The 24,913-nt window shown below is 54.3% G+C and overlaps 1 protein-coding gene across 26 annotated transcripts in view; it reads right to left on the reverse strand.

Moving 5' to 3' along the window:
* The window catches only part of WNK2 (WNK lysine deficient protein kinase 2), a 138,223-nt gene that overhangs the window by 50,172 nt on the left and 63,138 nt on the right, over positions 1-24,913 (reverse strand). For all 26 annotated transcript variants that reach the window (XM_054658275.2, XM_054658274.2, XM_054658270.2 and 23 more), the window contains exons 8-19: positions 23,734-24,025; positions 18,452-18,651; positions 15,081-15,236; positions 14,396-14,587; positions 11,995-12,606; positions 9,499-9,792; positions 8,887-8,936; positions 7,870-8,038; positions 7,556-7,672; positions 3,699-3,869; positions 3,550-3,595; positions 2,868-2,987 (exon numbers count right to left, since the gene is read on the reverse strand). In XM_054658275.2, coding sequence (XP_054514250.1) covers positions 2,868-2,987; positions 3,550-3,595; positions 3,699-3,869; positions 7,556-7,672; positions 7,870-8,038; positions 8,887-8,936; positions 9,499-9,792; positions 11,995-12,606; positions 14,396-14,587; positions 15,081-15,236; positions 18,452-18,651; positions 23,734-24,025 — 2,419 coding nt within the window. The remainder of the gene's footprint in view (positions 1-2,867; positions 2,988-3,549; positions 3,596-3,698; positions 3,870-7,555; positions 7,673-7,869; positions 8,039-8,886; positions 8,937-9,498; positions 9,793-11,994; positions 12,607-14,395; positions 14,588-15,080; positions 15,237-18,451; positions 18,652-23,733; positions 24,026-24,913) is intronic.

Consider the following 24,913-nt stretch of genomic DNA (forward strand, 5'->3'; position numbering starts at 1 on the left):
ATTTCAGGTATTTTAACTTTCAATGTTAAAAATTCCATTTGTTTCTTCTTTGCATCTTCTGTTTCTTTGCAGATACTACTTTATCATTTGTTTCAAGAATGTTTGTCATTGCTTTTTCAGTTATATTTATAACAGTTGCTTTAAAGTTTTTGTCAGATCATCCCAAAATCTACATCATCTTGTCACTGGCACCATGGCTACCTTTTTCCATGCAAGTTAACATTTTCATGGCTTTTCATTTGATAAATTATTTTGAATTCTATTCTGAACATTTTCAATGACATTAGGAAATCCTGAGACTTGTTTAAACCTTATGATGAATGTTAATATTTTTGCTTCAGTAGGCGATCAACCTAGTTAGGTTCAGACTGCGAGTTGCAACCCGCCTTCTATGGGCTGTGGTTACATGTCAGTTCCACTTTCAATGCCTTCCCAGTACTAATCTCATCTGAAACAGGTGTACTGGAACCTGGGCGAGGTCTACTCATTAGCTCAGTTGCCCAAGTTTCTTATATGCTATTAGGGTCAGATGCATGCATGCACAGGTTGGGGGTGAGCCCAGGAGTCCATAAACAACTTTATAGGGTTACTTTCCCAAACTCCTTTTCTGTGCTCTCCATGATACTTCCTGGTTCCCTAGGACTCACCTTTCCAAACCTCCGAACAGAAACCACCCAATTCTGTGGCTGTGCCATGAATGACAAGGTGGCAAGAGGACAGAGAAAAAAAAATGTGACAGGTTTTGGTTCTGTGATCCTAGAGTCCTGGCTTCCTCAAATAAAGAATGGTTCTCTGCTCTCACTATTTTGGCTCCTGCATGTTCCTGTTACCTGCTGCTCCTGTTACCTCCAGAACTGTCGGGGTGCTGGTGCAAGAGAAGTGGGGTGAGCAATGGGGAGGGGTTCTCTCTCTTCTCTGAGCTTTAGGAGTTGCCTTTCCTGGTCTGGGAGATGGAACTACAGGATCTCTCCTGGAGGCTTTCCTGCCTGCACCAAAGCATTTGCTTCTGCTCCTTGGGCTGTACTTCAGTCAGACCAGGAAATATCAAAGGAAAACATTCAACTCACCACCAGCTCAGTAGCACTTTGAATTCTGGGGTGCATCCCCAATCTTCCCACTGCTAAAATTTTCCCAAGTACTCAGACAGCTGTGTCACACATCAATCCAGGATTTACAGTGCATTTCAGTGGAAAGAAAAATGGATGTGTGTGCTTTCTCTACCTTACCCAGCACCCAACTCTTTGGTCATTTTATTATGTGCCAGATATTGTATTCACAAAATTGTTCATACAAGTCATGTGAGGCCCAGAATAATATTCCTTCCTGCAGAAAGGCCTTCCGTGCACATGCCTGAACCCACGGCACTCCAAGACCGTCCTAATGAGGGGCTGAGATACTCTGAGGTGGGCTCCTCTCTCTGCAGGCCTATCTCCTTCCAGCTAGTCCTTCCTTCTCCAGTACAGCGCTTCAGCAGGACCACCCTCAGGGCCCTGGACTCTATAAGCTCCTTTTCTCTAGCCTGATGAAGCTGCTGAAGCCACAAGGCCTCTCAGCCACCCCTGCAGGAATGGGAGATGCTCCCTGGGGAAAAGGAGCCAAAACTAGGTTCACATCCCTATGTCTCCATCCTTCCCAGGACCCCAGCCTAATAATTCTCCACTATGATCAGATTTCAAATGCCTTCACACAGATGACTTTTATCATTTTTTGGTTATTCTCAGTGGATGGTTTATCTAAATTAACAGATCTGCCACCAATTTTTCCTTTTTTTTAAATAGAAAAAAGACCAGCTCAAAAAGGTTTCCTGAGGTCACTCAGTGCATAGATGAAGGAAAGAGGGTTTAATTTCATTCTATTAACTGTACTGTCCCCTAAACTTACACCACAGTGTCCCCTGCACCCCTACATCACAGGAAAAATTAGCTCTTAGAAGGGTTTTTCTTATAATTGGGTGTGTATGTATTAAAATCCAGAAGTAATATATGAACATATACTTATTTAAAAGTTCAATCTTGTAGGCAAGGCTGCTTCTCTCTGATTTCTCAGCCCAGGCTGAGGCCAAGCCCTTTACCTGAGATCACCTTGTTTCAGCTCGTTGCTTTGTTTGGATTTCGTTATTAGGCTGACCTGTCCCCCATGGGAACGAATCTCCAAAAGATAATTGGAGTCACTGGAAGCACATGACATAAAATTAAAAATGATTTACAGATATTTTTCATGAATGTGCCATAAGGTTATGTCAAGTTATAGAATCAGTAACTTTCCCCTGCCAACTGATAAGGAATTAAACCTTAAACTTGTTCAAGTGACTATTTTCAGCCTCCCAAAGGACCATCAAGATTTAACTGACAGCCCAAAGCACGGGCTTGTTGGCATCTGTACAGGCAGGTGCAGGTGCAGATCAATGCACAGTGATAAATGTCTGTGTGAACACTTTAAAATCAGAGTCTCGGCACCAACAGGGACTTTCCCACCCCACCCCCCAAAGCAAGCAGAACCAGCAGAGGCGTGTCTGCTGCAGGTGTGCGGCACAGAGGAAAGGGACAGGAGCAAGGAGTTGCCAGGTTAACACTGTGAAGGAAGGACAGCGGAGCTCTTCAACACACACCTATATGACCATGCGAGCCACCTGCTTGGTGGGGTAACAGGGCAGACTCAAACCTGGAGGCTGCTTTGACTGAGCTAATTCAGCAGAAAACAAGGATAGGAACACAGCCCCCCACAGGCTGCTCTGCGCCATGGGAGACAGGGCAGGGTGAGCCCCCTGCACGGACCTGGGCACGGGGCACATACCGGCTGGGTCATGCACAGAAGGAGGCCTGTACATGTAACAGGGAGGGGCTTGTGTGGGTGCCTGCTGCTCATACCTTGGCTGGCTTCTGGCGGCAGGGAGCTTAGAGGAAGTGGGGGCGAAGATTCAGGGGCCTCGGGGGCGGGGTGCTCAGCCACCGGACAGATGATGAACCACCTCTTCCCGGTGTGCAGGACTGAAGGGCAGAACAGAAACAGCACACTGAGTGAGTGAGCGCCTTTCCAGGCCAGTGTGACCCCCATCACCTGCACCAGACTTGCCACAGTGGGTCTGGGGAACTCCTTTACACCTATGGGATTTTCTCCAGGAAGGGTGTGGGCAGAGAACACTGTTCCCAGTCATTAATCCCCAACGCTTCCCTCCACGAAGCAGGTGGTTCCCCAGGCTCCTTGGTAAAGAGGCCCTGGTGATGGGCTTCTGCCTGCTCTTCCCTCACACCAGAGGGCAAGGGGTGCACAGCAGAACCTGGGGTGCCTCACTGGCAGCCCCCGAAGCTCCCGAGAGGACCCCTCGCGTAGGCTTGGTTCCTGGGATGCCCAAGGCACCATCCATGAAGGCCGTGATGCCGGTTGCAGGTGACAGCTCCTCGGACAGGGCAGCTGTCCCCAGACTGGGGCCCCTGGTCACCACATGCTTCCATAATCTCCCCAAGCAATGGCCAAACCCCTGGTAATATGCTGAGTGGGGACTTTCATCAAACGCCTGCTTAAAAGCAGGGAGGGAAGTTGCAGACTCACCATTCTGCTGATACACGGGGGCGTTGGCTTGGGATTGTCGGCTCTCCTGAATGAGGTGGAGGGTCAGAAATGAGCCCACTGAGCTGCAGCGCCCACCTGCCCAGCCACTGCACTCTCGCCACCTCCCACCCCGGATTTCACAACCTCACCTCCCCGGTGCCCAGGCCGCAGGTGCTGAGGTGTGGCGGGCTGGTCCCTGGGTCGGAGCCACGGTCGGCGTCTGTGTCCTCGCTGAGCATGTCCTCTGCCTTGTCCATGACATCCTTCATCTGCTCGATGAACGTTTCCCGCTCGGCCTGCAGGATAAAGTCATGCTCCACCTGCAAAGGGACATACTGCCAGTGAGGACCAGCTGCAAGGCCAAGACCACCCTGGGTCTTCATCTGGATTGATGGATGTCTACCCTGTACCAGGCCCCAAGGGAAGACATGGTGAAAGGGTGCAGTCCCCAAGACAGGGGCTGGACAGCTCAGCAAGTGACGTGGATGGCCCCAGGATGGGAGGAGAGCAGCCTCATCTTGAGAAGCAACTCCCTCCTCCAAGCATGGGACCTGGGCCAGCAATGCCCTGCCCCAGCTGGAGCTGGTTACAGACCCTGAGGCCGGTCCAGCCATCTTCAGAACAGGTAAGTGCATAGGATGCAGGGGGCCGAGGACAGGGACTGGGAAGAGGGGAGGGGGTCCATCTGGGCACAGGTGCCCAGGCAGTCATGACAGACAAGAAGGATGGATTTGAAGGCAAAGGTTCCAGCCAGCAGGAGGTTGTGGGGGACAGAAAGCAACAGGGGGACGGGAAGGTTATAGCAGGATGGCCACATGTCACCTGTCGGTCTGCGCACCCCCTGCTCTCCCAGCCTCAGGCTTTGACCTTCAACTATGGCCCTGGCACACAGGCAAGCGTGGCCTGATGTCCAACGAGCAGCTCCTGTCATGGCTGAGGGGAGGTCCCACACCACAGCCTGAATGCCACGAAGCCTCCAGACCAGGGGCTCAGGAGACGTCCACAGTCTCCAACTTTCACAGTGGGCATGTGGCCCTGGGCTCACACGGGCTCTGGCTAAATCCTCGGCCATTCAGGCAGAGAAAATGCTGTGCATCTCATAAAACCATAACCAATGGAAGAGGTCAGCCTGTGCCACCACCCAGTGGGGTCCAGACCCTGCCCCTTTCCTGCCATGGCACCTCCTCCCAGGCACACACCTCTGCAGTCACCGAGATGCTCTAGGCCCTGCCTGGGGCATCTGTGGTCTCAGATCCCTTCTAGGATGGGCACATCTGCCCTACTACAAACAGCTGGCTGAAAAGCAGAGCTCCTCTGCGCTCCACACTCCCCTGGCACCCCAGACCCCAACCCCAGGAGCACCACCTGCATACACCTCCAGACAAAGTGCTGGCTTGTGCTGTGTTCCGTGATTCACCACTTAATTTAGTGTAACATGTGACTGCAATGTTGTCTAAGAGGAGTACACTGTGGCCAAAGTTGGAACATCCAGCCAGCTGTGACTGGAGTGCCACATACGAGAATTTAAGCAACGTTCCAATTTTGTGAAACTTTCACTAAACAAAACTGAACTAGAACCCTTTTGCAACTAGAAAATGTTTTCCTATTATGTTTCTTTTTAAGTACGTTGAGAATAAAATTAACTTGAAAACAAAATAAAAATCTAAAAATACAAGGTCCAGGTAAAACCTGGCATTAGAATCCATGCCAATTAAATGAAACTTCTGCAGTTCCACCTTTACTAAGGGGCTGGCAAGGTCGTCATGGTCAGAATGATGAACCCAAGGCCTGCCGACCTCTAACCACTGATGGGACATTCAGGGACAGCTGGTACCTCATACTCACAGAAAGACAGTCCACAGGGCGGGCAGAAGCTTGTTTAAACAGCGCCTGTCCCGCAGGCCACACACCCACCCTTCAACTCGAACCTCTGGAGCCAGTCTGTCCCTGGGATAGGAATGGGCTGTGAGGAGGAGGGCTGCTGGGCTGTTTTTATGGACCACATTTGTATATCTGTAGCATGCTTACTTCACACAGGTATGTTAGGTGACTGAAAAAGCAATAAAATGAGAGGAGTATCCGAGTGCTGAGTGAAAAAAACAAGGCTGAGAAGATGCTATTTTTACAAAGCACACAGCTAAAGATAGCCCCATTGCTTACTGTGCAGGACTTAATGTGTGCAGCTCACAAAGACTCACACACAGAGACACACTGAAAACCAGGGGGCCAGTGGACACGACACAGGCTGATGTGGCTGATGTCGCATGTGTGGCTTCCTGCTCGGGCAGGCAAGCACTGGAGGCGTCAGCCGCACATGCAGCATCAGCTGGTGGCTGAGTGATAACTTCATGGGCGTTCACTTTATTATTATGCTTTATCATGTTTGAAACACATGTGTATAAAGTAATACAAGACACAGGTTTAAAACACAGTAAGATGAGAGAAGAAATGTTCTCCAGTTTCAGCGGCCCAGTGAGGACCTGGTGTTTGCGCTGCGCTGACGAACCAGCTGCTTGCTGCTGACAAAGACTCCTCCCTGACCAAAGCGCAGCTCGCGCCTCTGACCCTCCAACTAGGCTTGACTAGGCCCCATCATGTCTTCAGCCTAAGCCAGTTGTAGAAAGAATTCCCAGCCTTTGTATCTGACCATATTCCTCATCTCCCACCTTTGAGGTTGAACAAAGCCTCTCACCCACCCCCAGCAAGGATCCTGTTACGACGGTTTCTCCAGAATCCCTGACCTTGATGTCTCCTCTTAGCTATTTTCCAGCCACCCATCACCACACTGCTCCTCTGCTACCAATCCCCTGTGGTCTCTGCTGCATTTGGAGTTAAACTCATTCTCTCTCGCTTATTGCCACAGTCCTGAATAAAGTCTTCCGGACCACTGTAGCAAGTGTCAGAAGAATTTCTCTAATGCTGCGGGGGATTATGCTCTGGACCTGGGATCTGGGAGGGCTTTGTCCAAGGTGTCTCTGCAAAGCAGACACTAAGGCAGGGACTTGCTCCCTAGGAGCAGAAAGCCAGGGGCTTCCCCCTGCAAAGCCCACATGAGGCTTTCACGAAGCCAGGGCAGGGGTGGCCAGGGGGATGCAGCCCAAGGGGGCAGCTTTCTGATGATGTGCAATGCAGCAGCCGCAGGCAGGCACGTGGGGCAATCTATGATATTAACTTGAGTGGTATATTCTATTCCCTACTCATGCCGGCCTACTCCAGGCACTTGGTAGCCATCTGGAGTGAGCGCTACAACACTGTCCAGTGTCCTGCTGGCCCCTTTAGGACCTGGCTCCCTAAACCTCACTCATGCAGGAATAATGGTCTGGGGAGAATGTTCTCCTGGGAGGCAGTCACGGATGCACCAGGAAATTTGAGGAACACACATGCATCCTTTCCATGTTTCTTCGTGCGCGCTTTCAGCTGGAGAGTTTCTGAGGGCCTGAAAACGATCCCCACTCCTAGCCTGGCTCAGGTGCTGGGGACCACAGGTGTGGGGCTGTGAAGGCCTACAAGGTGCTCATGGACTCAGGTTGGTCTGCACAGGCAGGGAGGGGTGGCTCCAGAGGGAGATGCAGGCAGAGCTGGGTGGGCACATGGGACATGGGTCAGGGCTCAGAGCCCGCACTCCAGCTGGGGAGGCTGGAGGAAGCTCTAAGCAAGGACCACAGGACATCAGACTCCGGGATGCCCTCCCGTGCCTCACTCAAGGAACCTACCCACAAGGCTTCCTTTTATTTGGAGGAAGGGCTCAGATGCTCCAGAAGCCCTCAGGGAGCAGCATCTTAGAATGGTTAGAACATCCTTCAAGCTGTTCTTCCAAACCCAAGGGGTTTCCGCCCAGTGTGGGGAAGAGCCCGAGGCGTAAAAGGTCAGCACTGTCCCGAAAAGCCCCTGGGCCAACCGACACCTCCACACAAGGCCAGGCTTGACATGTGACCTGTGGCGCTCTGCTCAGGCCCACACGTGTCCAAGAAACACCGGGAGCCAAGCCACCCAGACCCAGCCTCACCATATACGTGGCAATTTCATCGGGTGCGTCCCCGTCCAAGTCGAACTTGAAGGTCACCATCTTGTGGTTGTGCGTCTCCAGCTGGCACTCCACCATCTTGTCCCCAGTGTTGCACACCTGGAAGGGGCAGCATCAGCACCCGCCACGCGCGTACCCACACGTGCACCCGCCACATCCCCACACACCCCCAAGTCGCCCCTCCCCCCACCCCCACCACACCCCCGCCACGCCCCCACCCCCACCACACCCCCGCCACGCCCCCACCCCCACCACACCCCCGCCACGCCCCACCCCCGCACGCCCCGCCCACTCACGTTCAAGATGGTAAGCCGGGGCCGGCTGGCCCTCTCCTGCCGGGAGCGCGCACGCGTGGACCTGCGGTGGTGTTTTCGGGCTGCCCTGCCCTCCAGCCTGCCCCCTCCAAAGGCGCCTTCACAGCTGTCACTCAGCTCTTTTCCAGAAGTGACATCAGAACCTCCATAGCTGAGCAAAACCCAAGAACATTAATGGCACCAAAGGACAACCAGCACGTCGGCAATGGCGGGGAAAGTCAGCTTATTTGGAACAGTCTGGAGTCTCCAGGGCCCAAATCTGTGACCTACAGAGGCAGCCCCTGTCCTGTGCGAATACCCCAAGCCTGCTTCTGGGCCCTCACCCAGCTCCCTGCTGCACCCAAGTGGCACGGGCAGAAGGAAGCACAGGCTTCCTAGCTACTAGCTGCGTTACCTTGATCCTCTCAGTCTCCTGACCTGCGAATCAGCCCCTGTGCCTCAGTTTCTCCATCTGTGCCACAGCAACAGAAACACACCCACCACTGTTGTGAGGCCAATCCGTTTTGCAGTTTGCAAAATGCCAAGCCCAGGCAGTGCCCAGCACCCCAGGAGGGTGGAACAAATGGTCACAGTTCAAATAAGGACACGGTTCATGTCCTGAAACACCTGTGTCCACAGCCCAGGAGGCCAGGAAACCCAGGATCGGGGCTGGATTCAGCCCTGTACACAGGGGGCCACCCTCCCAGCCCCCTCCTAGTCTCTGGGCACTGTCAACTCCGCCCATAGCCTCTCCGTTCTGGAACATTCTCAGCACTGCAAACCAGAGCAGAGACCCAGAGCCCAGCCAGGGGCCTCTGGCTACCAAACTCCAACAACAGCTGGCAAGACCCAGAGAGGAGGGCCCTGAGGCTCCACCAGGTCAGGTTTGAAAAACCCCTAATGGCATCAGGGCAAACTATAGTGGGTTCCAGGGGAAGCAGCGGCAGGAGCCAGGCTGAGTGGCTGTACGGGCCTGCGCCCCTACACCTGTCCTGCGAGGTCGAGGCTGGGCCACACTACCTCTCACAGCTCTGCGGGAGGCCGGGCGGCTTGTCCTGTGAGGCCTGCTCCTGAAATAAACACCCGGAGAAAAGAGAACAGGTCATGCGGACTCCCGCCTCCCTGTGGGCACAGCCACGCATAGTCAGCTCTCCCTCCCAACCTCCTCGGCCCAGCCTGCCCCCCTGCGTTCTCCCACTCTCTTCTGCAGCCAGGTGGGTACGACCCGGGGGGCGTCACAATGGGAGCAGGCATAGAGGTTTTTATCTTGTTGAAACGCTTGGACCCGAGTGGATTCATAAAAGCTGGGAGCCACTTCCTTTCCAAAAATGTTAACCCACTTTGATCATCCCTCAAAGAGGACACACTGGTGCTATGAAAGCTTTTCACAGTCTCTTGCATCCTGTCCCAGGGAAAGCATCCTCTAAACCTGTATCTATAAAAATCACACCCTCTGTCTTGATGTGGCTTACAGAAAGTGTGAAATCTAGGGAGAGGTGAGAACAGAACCTGGGTGGCTGTCCCAGAGCTAAGCAACCCCGACCTCTAGGACTAAGACCCCAGGTCACTATGCGGATCCCCGGTGGCCACAACTGCCCAGTCATGGGACAGGCTCGGGGGAGGGGCACACACCTCTTGGACTGGTTCCACCGTCAGCTGGACAGTTGGGCAAGGGCTGGCGATCCCGGGCCCGCCAGGCAGCGGCGGGTTTGCTGGTGGCAGAAGTGTGGCAGTCTGGGTGGGCACACTCTGCACAGAGGCAGACACCGTGGCCAGGGAGCTGGGGAACTGAGGCAGGAGCTCAGGGGCAGCAGGCAGCAGCACTTCTGGCAGAGGCGGGGAGAGGACCGCAGCCGGTGGCACAGGCACGGTGGGGACCTGAGCGGTGACGTCCACAGCATAGGGAGCTGGGTGGCCAAGCAGAATCTGGGGGCACAGGGGACAAGGTGCAAGTCAGGGCCGGCGCTGCCTTCACTGAGGGGGCCGTGCCCAGGTGTGTCTGGGAATACCCAGGCCGAGATGGGAACACCCCTCTCCAGACCACACCCTCCCCAAGGGGAGTCCCTGTCTCAGAGCACATTTAGCAGATGGAGTGAGCAGAGAAACAAACAGGAATGGTCATTCTCACACCCCTTTCTGTGGAAGAGTCTATTTGTGTGCAAAGGCCAGGAACAGGGCTCCGTCTATGAACCTGCCAAGCTTGGTTGAAGGGTCAGAGAACAGGACACACAGCATCAAAGCCAGGCCCCCACCACCCACTGGGGCCTGAGGCAGCCTGCCCCATCTGGCCCCCTGGTCAGAGTGTGCATAGGGCCTCAGAGCGCGCACTGACACCTGCCGCCTCCTGGAGGGCGACTGCGGCTTAGGCTTGGCTTTCTCACTGTTCTCGTCTCTCTCTAAAAGCTCCTTGGCAGTAAAAGGTAAGACAAGTGGGGAAGGAGGAACCATGGATTGGAAAGTGCAAGTACCCTCTGTCTTCTGCCCCCATTTTGGAGTTGAGAAGGCTGAAATTTTAGAGGAACTTCTCACCTCTCAGGGCTGGAAGGAACAGCCACATTCACTGGGCCTGCTGGCCCTGAGACCCTCTGTTGGCAGCCAGTGGCAGGGTCAGAAATACCAAGCCCCAGCCTAGCAGGTAACCACTTCCCTCCCGGACAGACAAGACACCCCAGCTGCTGCATTCAGGGTACCCCATGGGGTGGCCAGCCCAGCTCATCAACAGACTTCTGGACCCTTCCCCAGCCAAACAGCAGGGACAGCCACTGAGTCTGGCAGTGACCCTCACATGTCACAGGGCACCCCTCTGTAGCCACTAACTGTGCCCAGAAAGGCTCTTCAGGTAGGAAAGCCCAGACAGCAAGGTCCCCCTCCTGCTCCCTGGTGTGGCCCTCGGCTTTCTGATAAACAGACCTGACTGCAAACCAGCGGGCTCTGAGCTGCCGCTGAAACCTGCTGGGACCAACAGCACTTACTCGGGTGGGCCACAGGACGGATGCGATTCTTCCCACTCACTGTCTAATCAAACGCCACCCTGCTATCCAATATGTACCATCCCTTCCTTCTCTATGCACAAAGCCCTCTGGAGATAAGACAGCAAGAAGTGATGGCCAGGAGGAACGGCTCACGGTGGGGCAGCTTACTCTAGTCTGGATTCAGCACTAACGGAGCTGGGGGGCACCTGGCACCAGGAATGCTCCACCCCAGGCCCCTTCACATTAGGACCATGCCAGCTGCTTTCCTGCGGAGGCTGAGGCTCAAACGGCAGGGCTGTGCCACAGTTACAGGGCTGACAGGGCTCAGAGCTGGGGTAAGGCCAGGTAGGAGGAGGTCAGGTAAGGAGGCCCAGGTGGGAAAATGCCAGGAAGGATGGGACCCAGATAAGGAGGCCCAAGTGCGAGAGTGCCCAGGTGGGAAGGCTCCCATACTAGCCCCTCTCCCCTCACTCGAGTTTGAACAGAATAGTCTGCAAGCCCCAAAACGTGAGTGGACTGTGTAGGGGTGTAGATCCCTGTGGGAAGGCCTCCTACCAGCAGGGCACATATCCTGTGTTCCAGAGCGCCCCTTCACAGCCAGCCAGCATGCTGCCACGAGGTATCCGCCTGACCTGACACCAGGACATGGCCCCGGGTCCCACCATAACCACCCTTGCAGCCAGCAGTGCCATCTGCCCCCAGCCCCTGCCCCGCTATCGGCCTCACTTCCTTGCCCTCCCTAAGATGGGGTTGTCACCCTGCCTCATCCTGACAAGATGCTCTTTGAAGGGCGGACCTCAGACAGACACCCTGTGCCCCAACGCAAGCCACACCCAGGCTGCCAGACCAGGCCTGGGTGAGGGCAGGTACAAAGATACCACAAGAGCAGGGGCCACAGAGCCGTGGGAAGGTAGAGACACAGAACCTATCAGGCACGGACTCCTGCATCTCCTGACCCATTCGGAAAACGGAAGAGACGCAGATGCCTCACGCTGGCGCCAGCCCCTGCCTCCCTCAGCCTCACACACATCTCTTCCTGAGAGGGGCGACCCCGGGCAGGGCTGCCTCCTCGCCTGCCTCTGTCCTCCTTTGCATCTCTGGGTCCTGAGGGTCCCCAGACGCTGGGAGGGTGAGCCCCTGCCCAGCAGGTGATTACCTGGCTCCCTGGTGCAGCAGCTGGAGCAGCTTGTTCAGGAAGGTGGGGCTGGAGGGGCTCAGGGCGCACAGGCAGTGCCGGCTGCGGGGGCAGCACAGGTTGTGGGGGCAGCATGGGTTGCGGGGGCAGCACGGGTTGTGGGGGCAGTGTGGGTTGCGGAGGCAGTGCCGGCTGTGGAGGGGTGGCCCTCATATTCTGCACCGTGTGGTGGGGGGAAGGAGGGACATCAGTAGGCGCCATCTGTGGGAAGGCCGCTGGGTACACAGGTTGGGCTGGGAGCTGGGCCACGGCAGAATGAATGGACAGGGCAGCCACGCCCGGTGGGGCTACGGCCAGCAGGGGGATAGTGGCCGGTGCATTTGGCACAATGGTCCGGCAGGGCATGGCCAGGGGTGCCCCAGAGGGGTGGGGCAGCTTCACAGCCTGCAGAGGCAAGGCTGGGGATGCAGCGGGGAGTGGGGCAGCGAGGCTCGGCAAGATCACGGCTGGAGAGAAATACTGAGGTGGTGGCACGGGAGGCCCGGTCGCGGTCGGCAGGTCTGGGAGGGCCGGAGGGAGGCCGTCGATTCCCGCCAGGGGTGTGATGGGGGGTACAACAGGAATCGGGGGCATCTGAAAGAGACACAGGAGTGTGTCAGTGTGGGCCCCAACCAGGGTCCCTGCCCACAGCACTTGCATGCAAGGACAGCCACAGTCATTGGGGACGAGGGGACACGGGATGAAGACAGCATGACCCTTTCCCTCCAAGACACCTTTGTGTAGCTGCTGTTGAAGGGAACCCAAAGATAAACCCAACAGATGCAGAAATCTCAACCATGTAAAGCTCTTCAAATAGAAAAGGAAAGTTGGCAGGCTGGGAATGACCTGCTCGATCACCCCTGGTCCAGCGCAGGGAGGCCTCCCTGTGTCCACACTCACGACAGCCATGCTGGGGGCTCTGAGGGAGTCAGGGGCAGCTCACATAGTGTGAGCAGCAGGAGCAGTGACCACAGGTCATAGAGGAGTGACTTCAGAGCCCTGGAGCTTTCATTCAGAATGGCTGGGACTGTCAGAGCCACCAGACTGGCCCTGAGCATCTGAAATCACCTTAGCCTGATCCCTGCAACATGCACAAATTCAAGTTGAAACCTGACTTTTCAGAGGGTTCTCAGAGAAAGCAAATCTTTGAGCCACCTTGGCTGGCTCAGGGGACACCCCTATCCTGTCCAGCCTTGCCACACCAGGAACTCCCGAAACCTTGCCTGTATCTTCTCTTCTCAGCATTGCATGTGCCTCCTGGGGGTGGCTGACACCCGGCCACATGGACATAGCACTTCCATCTTTGACAGCCTTCTCGTGCATGCTGGTGTGTGTCACCTGGCCTACACCTCCATGTAATCAAGAGGCAGCAAAAATGCACATGGACTCCTGTCTGTCTGAACGAGCAAGATAACGATTTCACTAGACCCTGAAGCTGCCTAACGTCCTATGGTGACATCTGGGCCTGAGCAGGGTGAGACAACACAAAAGAATCTTCCAGGTGGGGCTCGTGAACCACAGGAACACTCACTTGCCCCATCTTTAGAGTGAAGCACACTTCCAGTCTTATCACTGATCAGCCTGTCTGGGTCACTGAAGCCCTCGGGAGTACCTAGAATCCTCCATGCCATTTACCTGGGCAATGGTGCCCTGGCCCCAGCTACATTCTGCACCAGTTACATGCAGTCAGGTCCCTCGAGTGAAAGACAGTGTACCCAGAGAGAGACAGCAGAAGTCACTTCAGCTGTGTGAGTCGAGCCTTGCTGGCTGGGCTTCCCTGCAGTCAGCAATGCCACAGGCTGGCTTTGGAACTCCGAGGAGCCACATGCCGCACGGCCCTGGAGGAGCTCCACAGGAAGAACGCTCCTCTGAGGCAAACCTACCTGCTTTCTGTGCCAACCCAGCAACCACTTCAAGGACTGTCCACGACCTTGGACTAACAAACCTTTTCCTATCCTGGATGAGCCTGGGCACATGGGTAAGCTGAGGGCAGATGGGCACCTTGCTGGGAGGGTGCCAGGTGATGGGGTACTGGGCTGCCCGCCCTCCCTGAAGGACCCCAGGGAGGTCATGGCCTGGAAGGACCAAGAGCAGCCTGCCAGGTTGGTAGAGAAGGTGAGGCTGGAGGGCAGGAGACAGCAGCCAAGCCAGCCACCAAGGGACAAGTGGCTGGTTGTTTGGGTCCCTGGAGCGTTCCTGGTGCATATGACTGTGCACACTGCCCAGCCCGGACTCCCCAGCCCAGCCCCAACTCCCTGGCCAGCCCAACCCCAGGTCACAGGTCATATGCACAGACAACCCCCTCTGTGGGTGTCCTAGTGCACCAGCCAGGGTCTGGCAAAGCGTGCGCCACCACTGACGGCAGCCATCAACCTAGAATTACCTGCGGAGGGACTTGAGCAAGCGGCTGCAGGGGCGCCTGTGGCATCTGGAGGGGCTTCAGCTGAGCGGGGGCCCCCACCTGGGAGGCTGGAGCCAGGTACGGTGGCAGGTGGGGGGGAACCGGCTGGAGGGGGCCCACGGGCTGTGGGGCCAGGACCTGCGGCAGGGGTGTCGGCTGGGCCAGCGGAGGAGGCTAGAGGGAGAGAAGGTAGCTCCCCTTAGACCACCAATCTGCCCAGACAAGCGCACCCCACTGGTTACACATGACAGGATATCAACCCTCACCCTCACATGCACACGCACACACTCACATTCACACATGCCTGCACACACACACTTGCACAGTCACACGTATACACATTCAGACACACAGATCACCAAACTCCAGCCAGCCTGGAGCCAGGGCACAGCAGATCTTGCAGAAATGTTCTGAGTGAGCAGAGCCTTCCATGTGCAGGGCACTGCGAACACTATGCACGCACGCAAACACACACACACACGTACACACACAAACACATGCACATACGAGAGTCACTCCCATCCCTCAGGCACACCAAAGACCTGGGGGAACCACAGAGAATCTGAGCGAAGGGTCTGTGGGAGGTGCTCATAGACCTGGGCCCAGGGGCCAGCACAGGTGACTGCCTGCCTGGAGGGACAGTGGCCACAGGAGGTGCCACACTCACCTGCTGGCCGGGGGGTGCTGGCTGGCCTGGGCCCGTGGGCACGGGGGTGCTGGGCGGCGGCAGCACGGGGGCGAAGCTCATGGCCGGATCCGGGAAGTGCTGCTGGAGGGACGGAGGGCAGGCGGGGGCCGGGACAGAGCCCACCGGCAAGCCAGGCTGCAGAGAGCACCAGGGCCACACTCAGCAGCAGCTCTCGGCCACCAGGCCCCCTCCTGGGCAGGGGCAGGGTAGCCTCATGTCATCCCTGTGCCTGGTCCCTACCAGGGTCCCTCTTCCCAGGAACATGACAGCAGAAGCAGTGAGGGAGCCCTGGGCATCATTCACAACAGTGAAGGGCCAGGAACAGCACAGCCCCCAGCCCAGGGGTGCCCAGGCACGTCAGCCCCACAGAACATTACACAACCACAAAAAAGGCCAGCACAGAGGCTTTGCAGAACCATACAGAAAGGCTCCCGAGGACATTAAACTGGGGAAGCTCACGGTCCATATGACTGTGACCATGTAAGATGAAAACTTATACATAACTCACAGACGATATGGAGAGAAATGGGCCCTGGAACAGCATGTGAGCACTCCAGCGGCGGAGTGAACACAGACCACAAAAGAATGGGAAATCTAAGCTCTCAGAATGGGTATTTGCTGCCATTGAGGAATTGCTGCGAATTTGTTAATTTGTTGGTGTACTAATGGAATTGGGCTTTGTTCTCTGAGAGTCCTTATTGTGCAGAGCCGGAGGCTGAATCATTTACAGGGGAAGTGTCTTGCTGTCTAGGATTTATTTCAAAACAACGAGAATGTGAGGAGCAGGCAGGGCTACAGAGGATCATGGCTCTTCCACCCTGCCATGAACGTTCTCTCCCGTGGGGTTCTCTGGATCACGTGAGTGATGGCATGCCCAAAACTGCCCTCCTCACTTGTCTTTCTCGGTGGGTGCTTTATGAAAGGCAGCATGGTGTGAGTGGTTGGAGCAAGTGTATCTGGGATCGAGCTGGGCTTCTGGATTCACCTGAAGCCAGGGAGTGGAGGATGGGCCTGACTGGGCCGGACCATCCGTCTACCAGCTCTGGGCACTGTACACAGCCCAGGAGCTCGGGCAGGGCCTGGCAGCCTGGAGCAAGTGGCCTCGTGCTCCGGACAGCCTCCAGGGCAGCCTGGCAGCCCCACGGCGGCTGCTCCTCCTTGGCTGTTTCTCCTCCTTCACTGGGCGCTGCAGACACATCACCATGGCAACCATCCCAGGAAAGGCACGGAGGGGTAGGGAGAGCCCTCAGCACACCTGGGGACTCCTTCCAGGCCTCATCCTTTTTGAGTAAGTTGTCTCTGTGTCACTAGGTAGGAAGACTGAGACTCAGGCCCCTGGTCCAAGGTGACTGTACCTGTGATGTCCCTGCTCAGGTGTGCTGGTTTCCACACTGATGCTGAGACCAGCAGCATCACCAAGGCCACAGGAAAGGGACTTGGCCCAGTGGGAGCCCAGGCCAGGAGTACCTCATGTGGTATCACATGGCATGGGAAGCCCTAACCTAGGCTGAGGAGGGATGAGAGCCAGGCAGAACATTCCAGTCCAGCCTCAGTTCAGCCAATCCTCAAAGCCAAGAACCACCACTCTGGAGCAGCAAGTAGCCTTTTCTTTTCTTTTTTTTTAAATTTGTTGTAGAGACAGGGTCTTGCTTTTTTGCCCAGGCTGGCCTGGAACTCTTGGGCTCAAGTGATCTTCCTGCCTTCGGCTCCCAAAATGCTAGGATTACAGGCATGAGCCACCACGTTCAGCCTCACCTTTCCTTAAATGAGTTCTGCTGTTTAAAATTGTATTTCACTTCATTTTGTGAAATGAAGAAAACTGCAAATGCAAATTGCAAATGAGTCCTGGGGCTGCAGTCAGCAAAGGCAGACTCAGCAAACAGCTTCCACTGCTTTTCCAAAGGGCCTTTCTGGACCCTTCCGACTGAGCAGGCCTGGGAAGGCTGGTCCCGCATGCAAGGGTGCAGCAGGGCAGCCAGCAGGACAGAGGAGGCCAGAACAGCCCATGTGCCCACGCTCAGCCGACATCAAGAAGACGGGCCACAGCGCTGAGTGTGCGAGTGACAACCAGCATAGCCAAAGCGCCAGGCAGGAGCTGCTCACGAGGGAAGAAGGAGCTTGGCCCGGAGTACACAGTGGCTGCACCTGTGATGTCCTTGCTTGGGCTTCCTGGCTCACACAGTAGGTGAGAGCCCACCCCATAAACCACCCTCTGAGGCTGGGTGCAGTGACTCACGCTTGTAATCTCAGCACTTTGGGAGGCTGAGGAGGGAGGATCACCTGAGGTCCGGAGTTCGAGACCAGGCTGGCCAACATGGTGAAACCTGGTGTCTACTAAAAATACAAAAATTAGCTGGGCATGGTGGCACGTGCCTATAATCCCAGCTACTCAGGAGGCTGAGGCAGAGGAGTCGCTTGAACGCAGGAGGCAGAGGTTACAGTGAGCTGAGATCACGCCACTGCACTCCAGCCTGGGCAACAGAGCAAGACTCCGTCTCAAATAAACAAATAAATAAACAAACTACGCTCTGAGGGTACCAATCTACTGCCTGGGGCTCATGGGCAACCCCTCTGTGGCTGGGCACTTCGGACTGCGAGGAGCAATTGTTTTGCTTTCTAAAGTGTTTTTTAAAAATCAAAATAAAAAAATAAGGGCCAAATGTGACCCCACTCATCTTAGTCTTTCCCATGGGAATCAACCCACATGTGTCGTCGCAGCCCGAGGCTCCATCACTCCTTTGCCACATGTGCTCCCTGAAAGTGTTCCCCTCATCCCCGCCCTATTTTCATAGCTCTGACTTTAACCGCTACACAATATCTGGGAGAGAAGTGCCAGGAGCCCCTCAGGAGGCTGGGCAGCGAGATCGAATCTCAGGTTTCCTTCGTACAAATGATGTTTTTCTGTGATCTATGGAACAGTCTGGGATAATGTCCCAGGCCCAGGGCACTGTCAGTGGGTATCATGATTGTGGCTGTGGGTTGTCACCATTATCACTGTGCCCGCTCCCCAGGGGGAACCACTCAGCTCTACCATAGCCTCCCAAACTCTGGGTGCCCTGGGGTCTGTTTTCCAATAGGGTGTCCTTCCTATCTAGTAGGTCTTTACGGGAATGTCAGGGCTACTCGGCCAGCAGTTCCGCAGCTGACAGCAAGGACGGGGCTTTCCTCTGGGCCTGGCTTTTGAATGTCTCCCCAGGGGAAGTGTGGCTGGACACTGACCACAGGCCACTTTTAATGCTGAACACAGTGCAGTGCAGCCTGGACAGCCCATCACAGAATTTAGAGCCCTCAGGGCCCTCAGACCAGGTAATGGGGATGGGGAAGGGGGTGGGAGTGGCGCTCTGACTCACTGCAGCCGTGGGCTGCTGGTAGGCCCCCAGCGAGGGCAGGCTCTGTGGCAGGACGGGCCCCTCGCTCACAGGGGGGCTGCACACACACTGGGCCGGGGGCGGCGCTGCGTCGGCAAGGGAGCCAAGCACCACGCTCTGCTGGCTGCTCTGCGAGTCCGAGTACACGGTAGAGCCCTGGCCGCTGTCGAAGGTGCTGTCCGCTGGGGAGGACAAAAGCAGGACTTAGAGTGGACATCTCCAAATGTCACATGAACAAACATTGGCTCATCTGCATATTTTCTTCTGCAAAATAAAGGCTTGATTGTTTCTCCAGATCACATAAATAACCTGCACACATTGTTTAAACAATTGGCTGCTACAGAACCATACTGGGGATGCTGTCACGGTGCCCCACTCCAACACTGCCCATGTCTGGCCAGCATGATGTCAGGGCGGGTACATTGTGCCAATCCTCCCACAAGGCAGGTGCCCACAACCAGCCCGCTGTGGCCTGGGCAGCAAGCACACATTCCAGCTCTTAAAGGCACAAGGGACTTGGGAGGCCAAAGAAATGTCTGAGGTAAGAAAAAACTGATGTCTTCACTGTGGAGATAAATATCACCTGTGTTTTATAAGAGGCGAGGGTGTCTCAGCACTCTGACCACCTTCACACACCATGGCAAAGGGCCCAAACTGTGGGGATTGAGGTCACGGGACCAGGTCTAACTTGGTTGGAAAATGGGGTCAAGGTGCCCCCAACACCCGCAGAGAGGCCTTGAGAGGGAAATGCACCCACTATTCCCCTGTGCAGTGGATGCGGTGGCAGGGGTGACACCAAGCGCCCATGGCCTGAGCTCCCCCAGAGGCCTTGCATGGCTCAGGCTGGCCTGGTCCCCATCAAACCCAAACAGACCTGCCTGCTCATGGGGGCACAGACAGGACCCCAGAGCCCACGGGCTTCTCATACTACGGTGTGCCTGGGAACATCTTCAGCCTGTGGGGTCATGCCAGCAGAGGGGAAAACGAAAACCTGTCTGAAATGGTACTTTGGGCTTACTGCTTCCAGATGCCAAAAGCTACAGAAACTTTAGAATTTACCACTTACAAACGCCACGCTATTTTCGCGAGGGGCTGCATTTCAGAATACTGTGTCTGTTTATAATTTAAACAAAAGGGAAATCCTGTTGGCTTGGCGTTAAAATAACTTTTCCCAGGAATGGACTGAACCTATTGTAACCTAGGAAGACATAAGAAATGCTGAGGTTTAATTGTGCAAAACCAATCAGACAGGCAGCTCTGATTTTTAATGAGCCGAGTGGTCACTAAAGTGGTCATATCCACTTAGAGAAGAGAGGGGAGAGGAGGACGGGGAGGAAGGGGAGAACGTGTATAGACCTGACAAGTTTCAAGTAGAGCAATTCTAACCATATGTGTAGCATTTTATTTATTTATTTTTTTGAGACAAGGTCTCACTGTCATCTGGACTGGAGTGCAGTGGTGTGATCACGGCTCACTACAGCCTTGACCTCCCAGGCTCAAGCAATTCTCCTGCTTCAGCCTCCTGAGTAGCTAGAACTACAGGCATACACCACCACACCTGGCTAATTTTTCTATCTTTTGTAGAGATGAGGTTTCGCCACATTGCCCAGACTGGTCTCGAACCCCTGGGCTCAAGTGACCCACCCACCTTTGACTCCCAAAAGGAGCCACCATGCCTGGCCCACATTTTACATATTTAAAGTGAATATGTGCCGGGCATGGTGGCTCATGCCTATAATCCCAGCATTTTGGGAGGCTGAGGCAGGCGGATCACCAGGTCAGGGGTTTGAGACCAGCCTGGCCAACATAGTGAAACCCCGCCTCTACTAAAAATACGAAAAAAATCAGCTGGGCATGGTGGCACACACCTGTAGTCCCAGCTACTCAGGAGGCTGAGGCAGGAGAATAGCTTGAACCCAGGAGATGGTGGTTGCAGTGAGCCAAGATCCTGCCACTGCACTCCAGCCTGGGTGACGGAGCGAGACTCTGTCTCAAAAAAAAAATAAAAAAAATTTTAAAAATTAAAAATAAAGTGAATATGGGCCAGGCACAGTGGCTCATGCCTGTAATCCCAGCACTTTGAGAGGCTGAGGCGGGCAGATAACTTGAGGTCAGGAGTTCAAGACCAACTTGGCCAGCAGGGCAAAACCCCGTCTCTACTAAAAATACAAAAATTAGCCAGGCATGGTGGCACATGCCTGTAATCCCAGCTACTAGGGAGGCTGATGCAGAAGAATCACTTGAACCCGGGAGGCAGAGGTTGCAGTGAGCCGAGATTGCGCCACCGCACTCCAGGCTGGGTGACAGAGCGAGACTCCGTCTCAAAACAAAAAAAAAAAAAGTGAATGAGTTCATTAATTACACAATTAAACATTTTAGAAGACATTTTTGAAACTATTGGCAAATGTGCTACTACAGTCACCAGCTGCTTAAGGAAGCCCCCGCTTGGTCAGGACACTTGGTGGGCAGTTTAAGAAAACACAACAAGGGAAAACCGTAAAAACTGACATACTGTTGCATCTTCCAATACAATAACGTGTGTCTGTTTGCCAATCTTGTTACACAGACCAGGTTCTTCTTGGATTATGGGGTTCCTGCTCTTACCCAGCATATCCCAGAGCAAGGTGCAGAAGGCTATGCGGGGTGCTATCCATTATGAAACAGAAGGGGATAAAGGTGTACACGTGTGCACACATGTGGATGTCAGTGTGCATGTGCGTATTCATGTATGAATGCAGACGTGTGCATGTATGTGTGCATGTGAATGTGTTCACATTTGTGGGGGTGTTCGCATGTGTACATATGTGTCCATGTGCATGCAGGCTGGGCGTGCCTGTGTACACACACGTGGGGCATGCATGTCTGTGTGCAGGTGTTCACGTGTGGTAGCCATGTGTATGTGCATGTGTAGATGTGCCTATGTATTTGTGTGTGTGTTCTATGTGTGCCTATGGGTGTTCTATGTGTGTGGTAGGCTACATGTTTTATTATTGTTTTGTATTATTATTTTTGTATTAAAATACAAAAATTAGCTGGGCGTGGTGGCACATGCCTATAGTCCCAGCTACTCAGGAGGCTGAAGCAGAAGAATCACTTGAACCCGGGAGGCAGAGGTTGCAGGGAGCCAACATCGCACCAGTGCACTCCAGCCTGGAGACAGAGCGAGACTGTCTTAAAAAAAAAAAAAAAAATTGGTAGCATCTGTTGCCTCTAGGGAGGACAATGAAGTGATTTGCTACCTCCTGGCCTTTTTGAATTTTACACCATGTGGCTATATTACCTACTTTAAAGAAACCGCAATGAACAAGTAAAAGTGTTTTTGAGGGGCCGGTTGCGGTGGCTCACACCTGTAATTCCAGCACTTTCAGAGGCTGAGGCGGGCGGATCACGAGGTCAGGAGATTGAGACCATCCTGGCTAACACGGTGAAACCCTGTCTCTACTAAAAATACAAAAAAATTAGCTGGGCGTGGTAGCAGGTGCCTGTAATCCCAGCTACTCAAGGGGCTGAGGCAGGAGAATGGCATGAACCTGGTAGGCGGAGCTTGCAGTGAGCCGAGATTGCGCCACTGCACTCCAGCCTGGGCAACAGAGCAAGACTCCGTCTCAAAAAAAACAACAAAAAAAGTGTTTTTGAGAAGCATGGCCATGGCCTCTGCACAAAGCACACAGAATCCTCAGTTGGTCTGGAAGTGGGCCTGTCTGCAGAGAGAACACCCACACCTGAATTGCAATCATCAGTCAGTCAATGTCTCCATCTGATTTTCCCACAGTGGATCAAACCTGAATTATATTATCTGACCACAAGCTAAACATATAGAAATATCCTCAAACTACGTCTTTTCAAAGTTTGAAAAAAGGAGATTTTTAAACTCCCATCCTAGGAATTATTTAACCCACAATTACAATTTAAAAGTGCGTAGTGCTGTGTCAGATGTGAAGAATTTCTTCTTACAAAAAGTCTGTGCTCTTTAATTTTTTAGATGTATCAGAAAATGGAGCAATAATGTACCAATTTTATTCTCCAAAGCAAATCTGCGCAGGTTCGAGTGACATAAATAGTAGGCAAACCATCTCGACATGATGACTGCTTGTTTGAATTTAAATAGCCTACTTTAAAGAACTAGCCATTTCAATGATAAATGAAGGATGTGCATATTAAATAAATTAAACAGACTATTTCAGTCTTTGCACATGAATGATCTGAAATATTGGCCCAGGCAGGTCCCTTGGCTCTGTCATTCTATCCCATGCATATTCACAGAATGAACAATGCCATGTCCCTCAGTCCTCAGCTCACTGCTGAATTCTTAGGATGTTGAGGGCACAGACAGAAACTTTTCTGCCTGTATGTGCAGAAGATACTAGGTTTTCCCTAAATGGTCTTAGATGAAACCTGATCCAAAGTGATTCCTGCCAATTCATCAGTAACACCCTACTGAAAATGTACAAAAGGTCCCAAAGGTTCTGCCTTAGAAGGGAGATACTACGGGGGATGGGAGGTCCCCACGGCAACACCACAAGCCAAGCCAGCAAGCAGCACACTCTGTTCCTAGGACAGATGTCCCACCAAGCAGCCACTGCCACCACCTCACCTGGCCTTCACATTCCCCCCAAGGGGCCAGAACTGTCATTCTCAGACAGGTTAAGGAACCTGCCCTAAGTCCACAGATCCATAGCACAGAGTGGGACTGAACTGGCTCCACCAGACCCTGCTGGCTCACAGCCCATTTGTCCCCATCTGTCCTGAGAACATGAACTTCATTGAGCCTTAATCTCCTGGTTACAGATCACCGGGAAATGCTGAGAAAGCCCCAATCCCTTCACTGAAACAAGGCTCACCCATACCTAGGGTCCACACCCTGCATGGTGGGCTGGGGGGACAGGGCCCAGGCTGGTCACAGAATCAGGCCCTGCACATCCCAGTGCTTGGGTCTGCTGGCCCCACCACCCTGGAAGTTGCTCTCTTATGAAGTTCCCAACATGCCCTGGCACCAAAGGTGCTGGCAGAAGGCGAGCCTGTCATGGGGCATAGGCGCCCAGCCAGGACTCCCGGAAACTACCTACAGCTAAAGCAATCACCCACGCTATGTGAGGACAGCTCAGAGCTACACGATGTCTCCTCCGAGGGGATGCTATGCTGACCCCCTTCCTCACAAAGCATTCCAATAAAGGGAGAGGACTTCATTTTTCTTTGCCCAATAGCTGGTTTTTGCAGGATAGGTGGGAGGGGTGCCCATGGCCACCCCACCCCTGAGCACTCACAGGCCAGGGAGGTGGCGCTGGTCGGCAACGTAGGTGGCAGGAGGTGCTGGTCGGCCTCCGGCTCCTCGGGCTCTGGTGGCCCGGGCTGCCCAGCCTGTGCATGGTAGGTCACCTGGACCTGCAGGGGCACCGGCGGACCCCTGGCCTTGTCCGGGCTGCCCACATCCTGCTGCTCCTTGGGCTGCAGCACGGGCCAGATCCTCTCCCGCCGCCACTGGATCAAGGCCACGCGGTCACGGATGGACTTGGCCACGATCTTGACGTCACTCTCGTGGAAGAATCCAGACTCAATCTGTAAAGGCAGTCATGTTGTCAGCATCGCTGGGGATCAGCCCTCACCGGCCCACACCCCTTACCTAAAGTGCTTTCCCATCACTGGCTCATCCACGCAGGACACGCTCGCCATCCCACTGCCACTGAGTGTAAAATCCGTGGGGACAGCTCAGAGATGGCATGGCAGGGGTTTGCCAGGCAAGGCAAAGAAAGACCACCACCACGCAGGCCTGACCTGCCTCCCGCAGAGTCCACAGCAAGAGCAAAGCAGACCAGCCCCTCAACCGGACCTGAGGGCTCCCTGAGCTCCCGGCGCCCCCGGGGCTGGTGGCAGACGGGAAGGGGCTCCTGATTGTCTCCATGCTCAGAAGTGGTAACAAGGAGCTTTGGAGCTAGCATTTTCCTGAAACGTCTCTGAGTCTGGGGCTGCCCAAATATGGGGAACGGGGCCACACCCGAGTTGCAGATGGAGGAAGGACATGCGTTTTGTAATTAGGGACCAGTAAGGTATGCACTGATGCCTGGCAAATTTTAAAACTGATTTACCAAGCACAGCCTTGAGAGCATTTGTAAGAGAGCCCGAAGGTCTCCAGGAAACATCATGAGCTCGCCAAGAATATTCATGGAATAACTACCTTCTTTCTTCTGATAAAAGAGATCCCTTTTGAAGGGGCTGCTCTTGCTAGGCTGCAGTTGTAGTGACCACAAACACATGAAAACATGGGAGAACAAAGATTCCAGATCCACCCGTACTTCCCCTCCCTTCCTGAGCACCTCAGTCCTAAAGGCGCTAGGTCAGGCTGGACCAGCCAGGCCTCCGCAGTAGGGCAGAGGTGCCCGTGCAAGAGGGCATCCTGGCTTCGGGGCAGTGCCAGGCACAGAGGGAGTCATAGCTATCGGGGAGGGG

Source organism: Pan troglodytes, chromosome 11, assembly GCF_028858775.2.
Source record: "Pan troglodytes isolate AG18354 chromosome 11, NHGRI_mPanTro3-v2.0_pri, whole genome shotgun sequence".
Classification (NCBI taxonomy): domain Eukaryota; kingdom Metazoa; phylum Chordata; class Mammalia; order Primates; family Hominidae; genus Pan; species Pan troglodytes.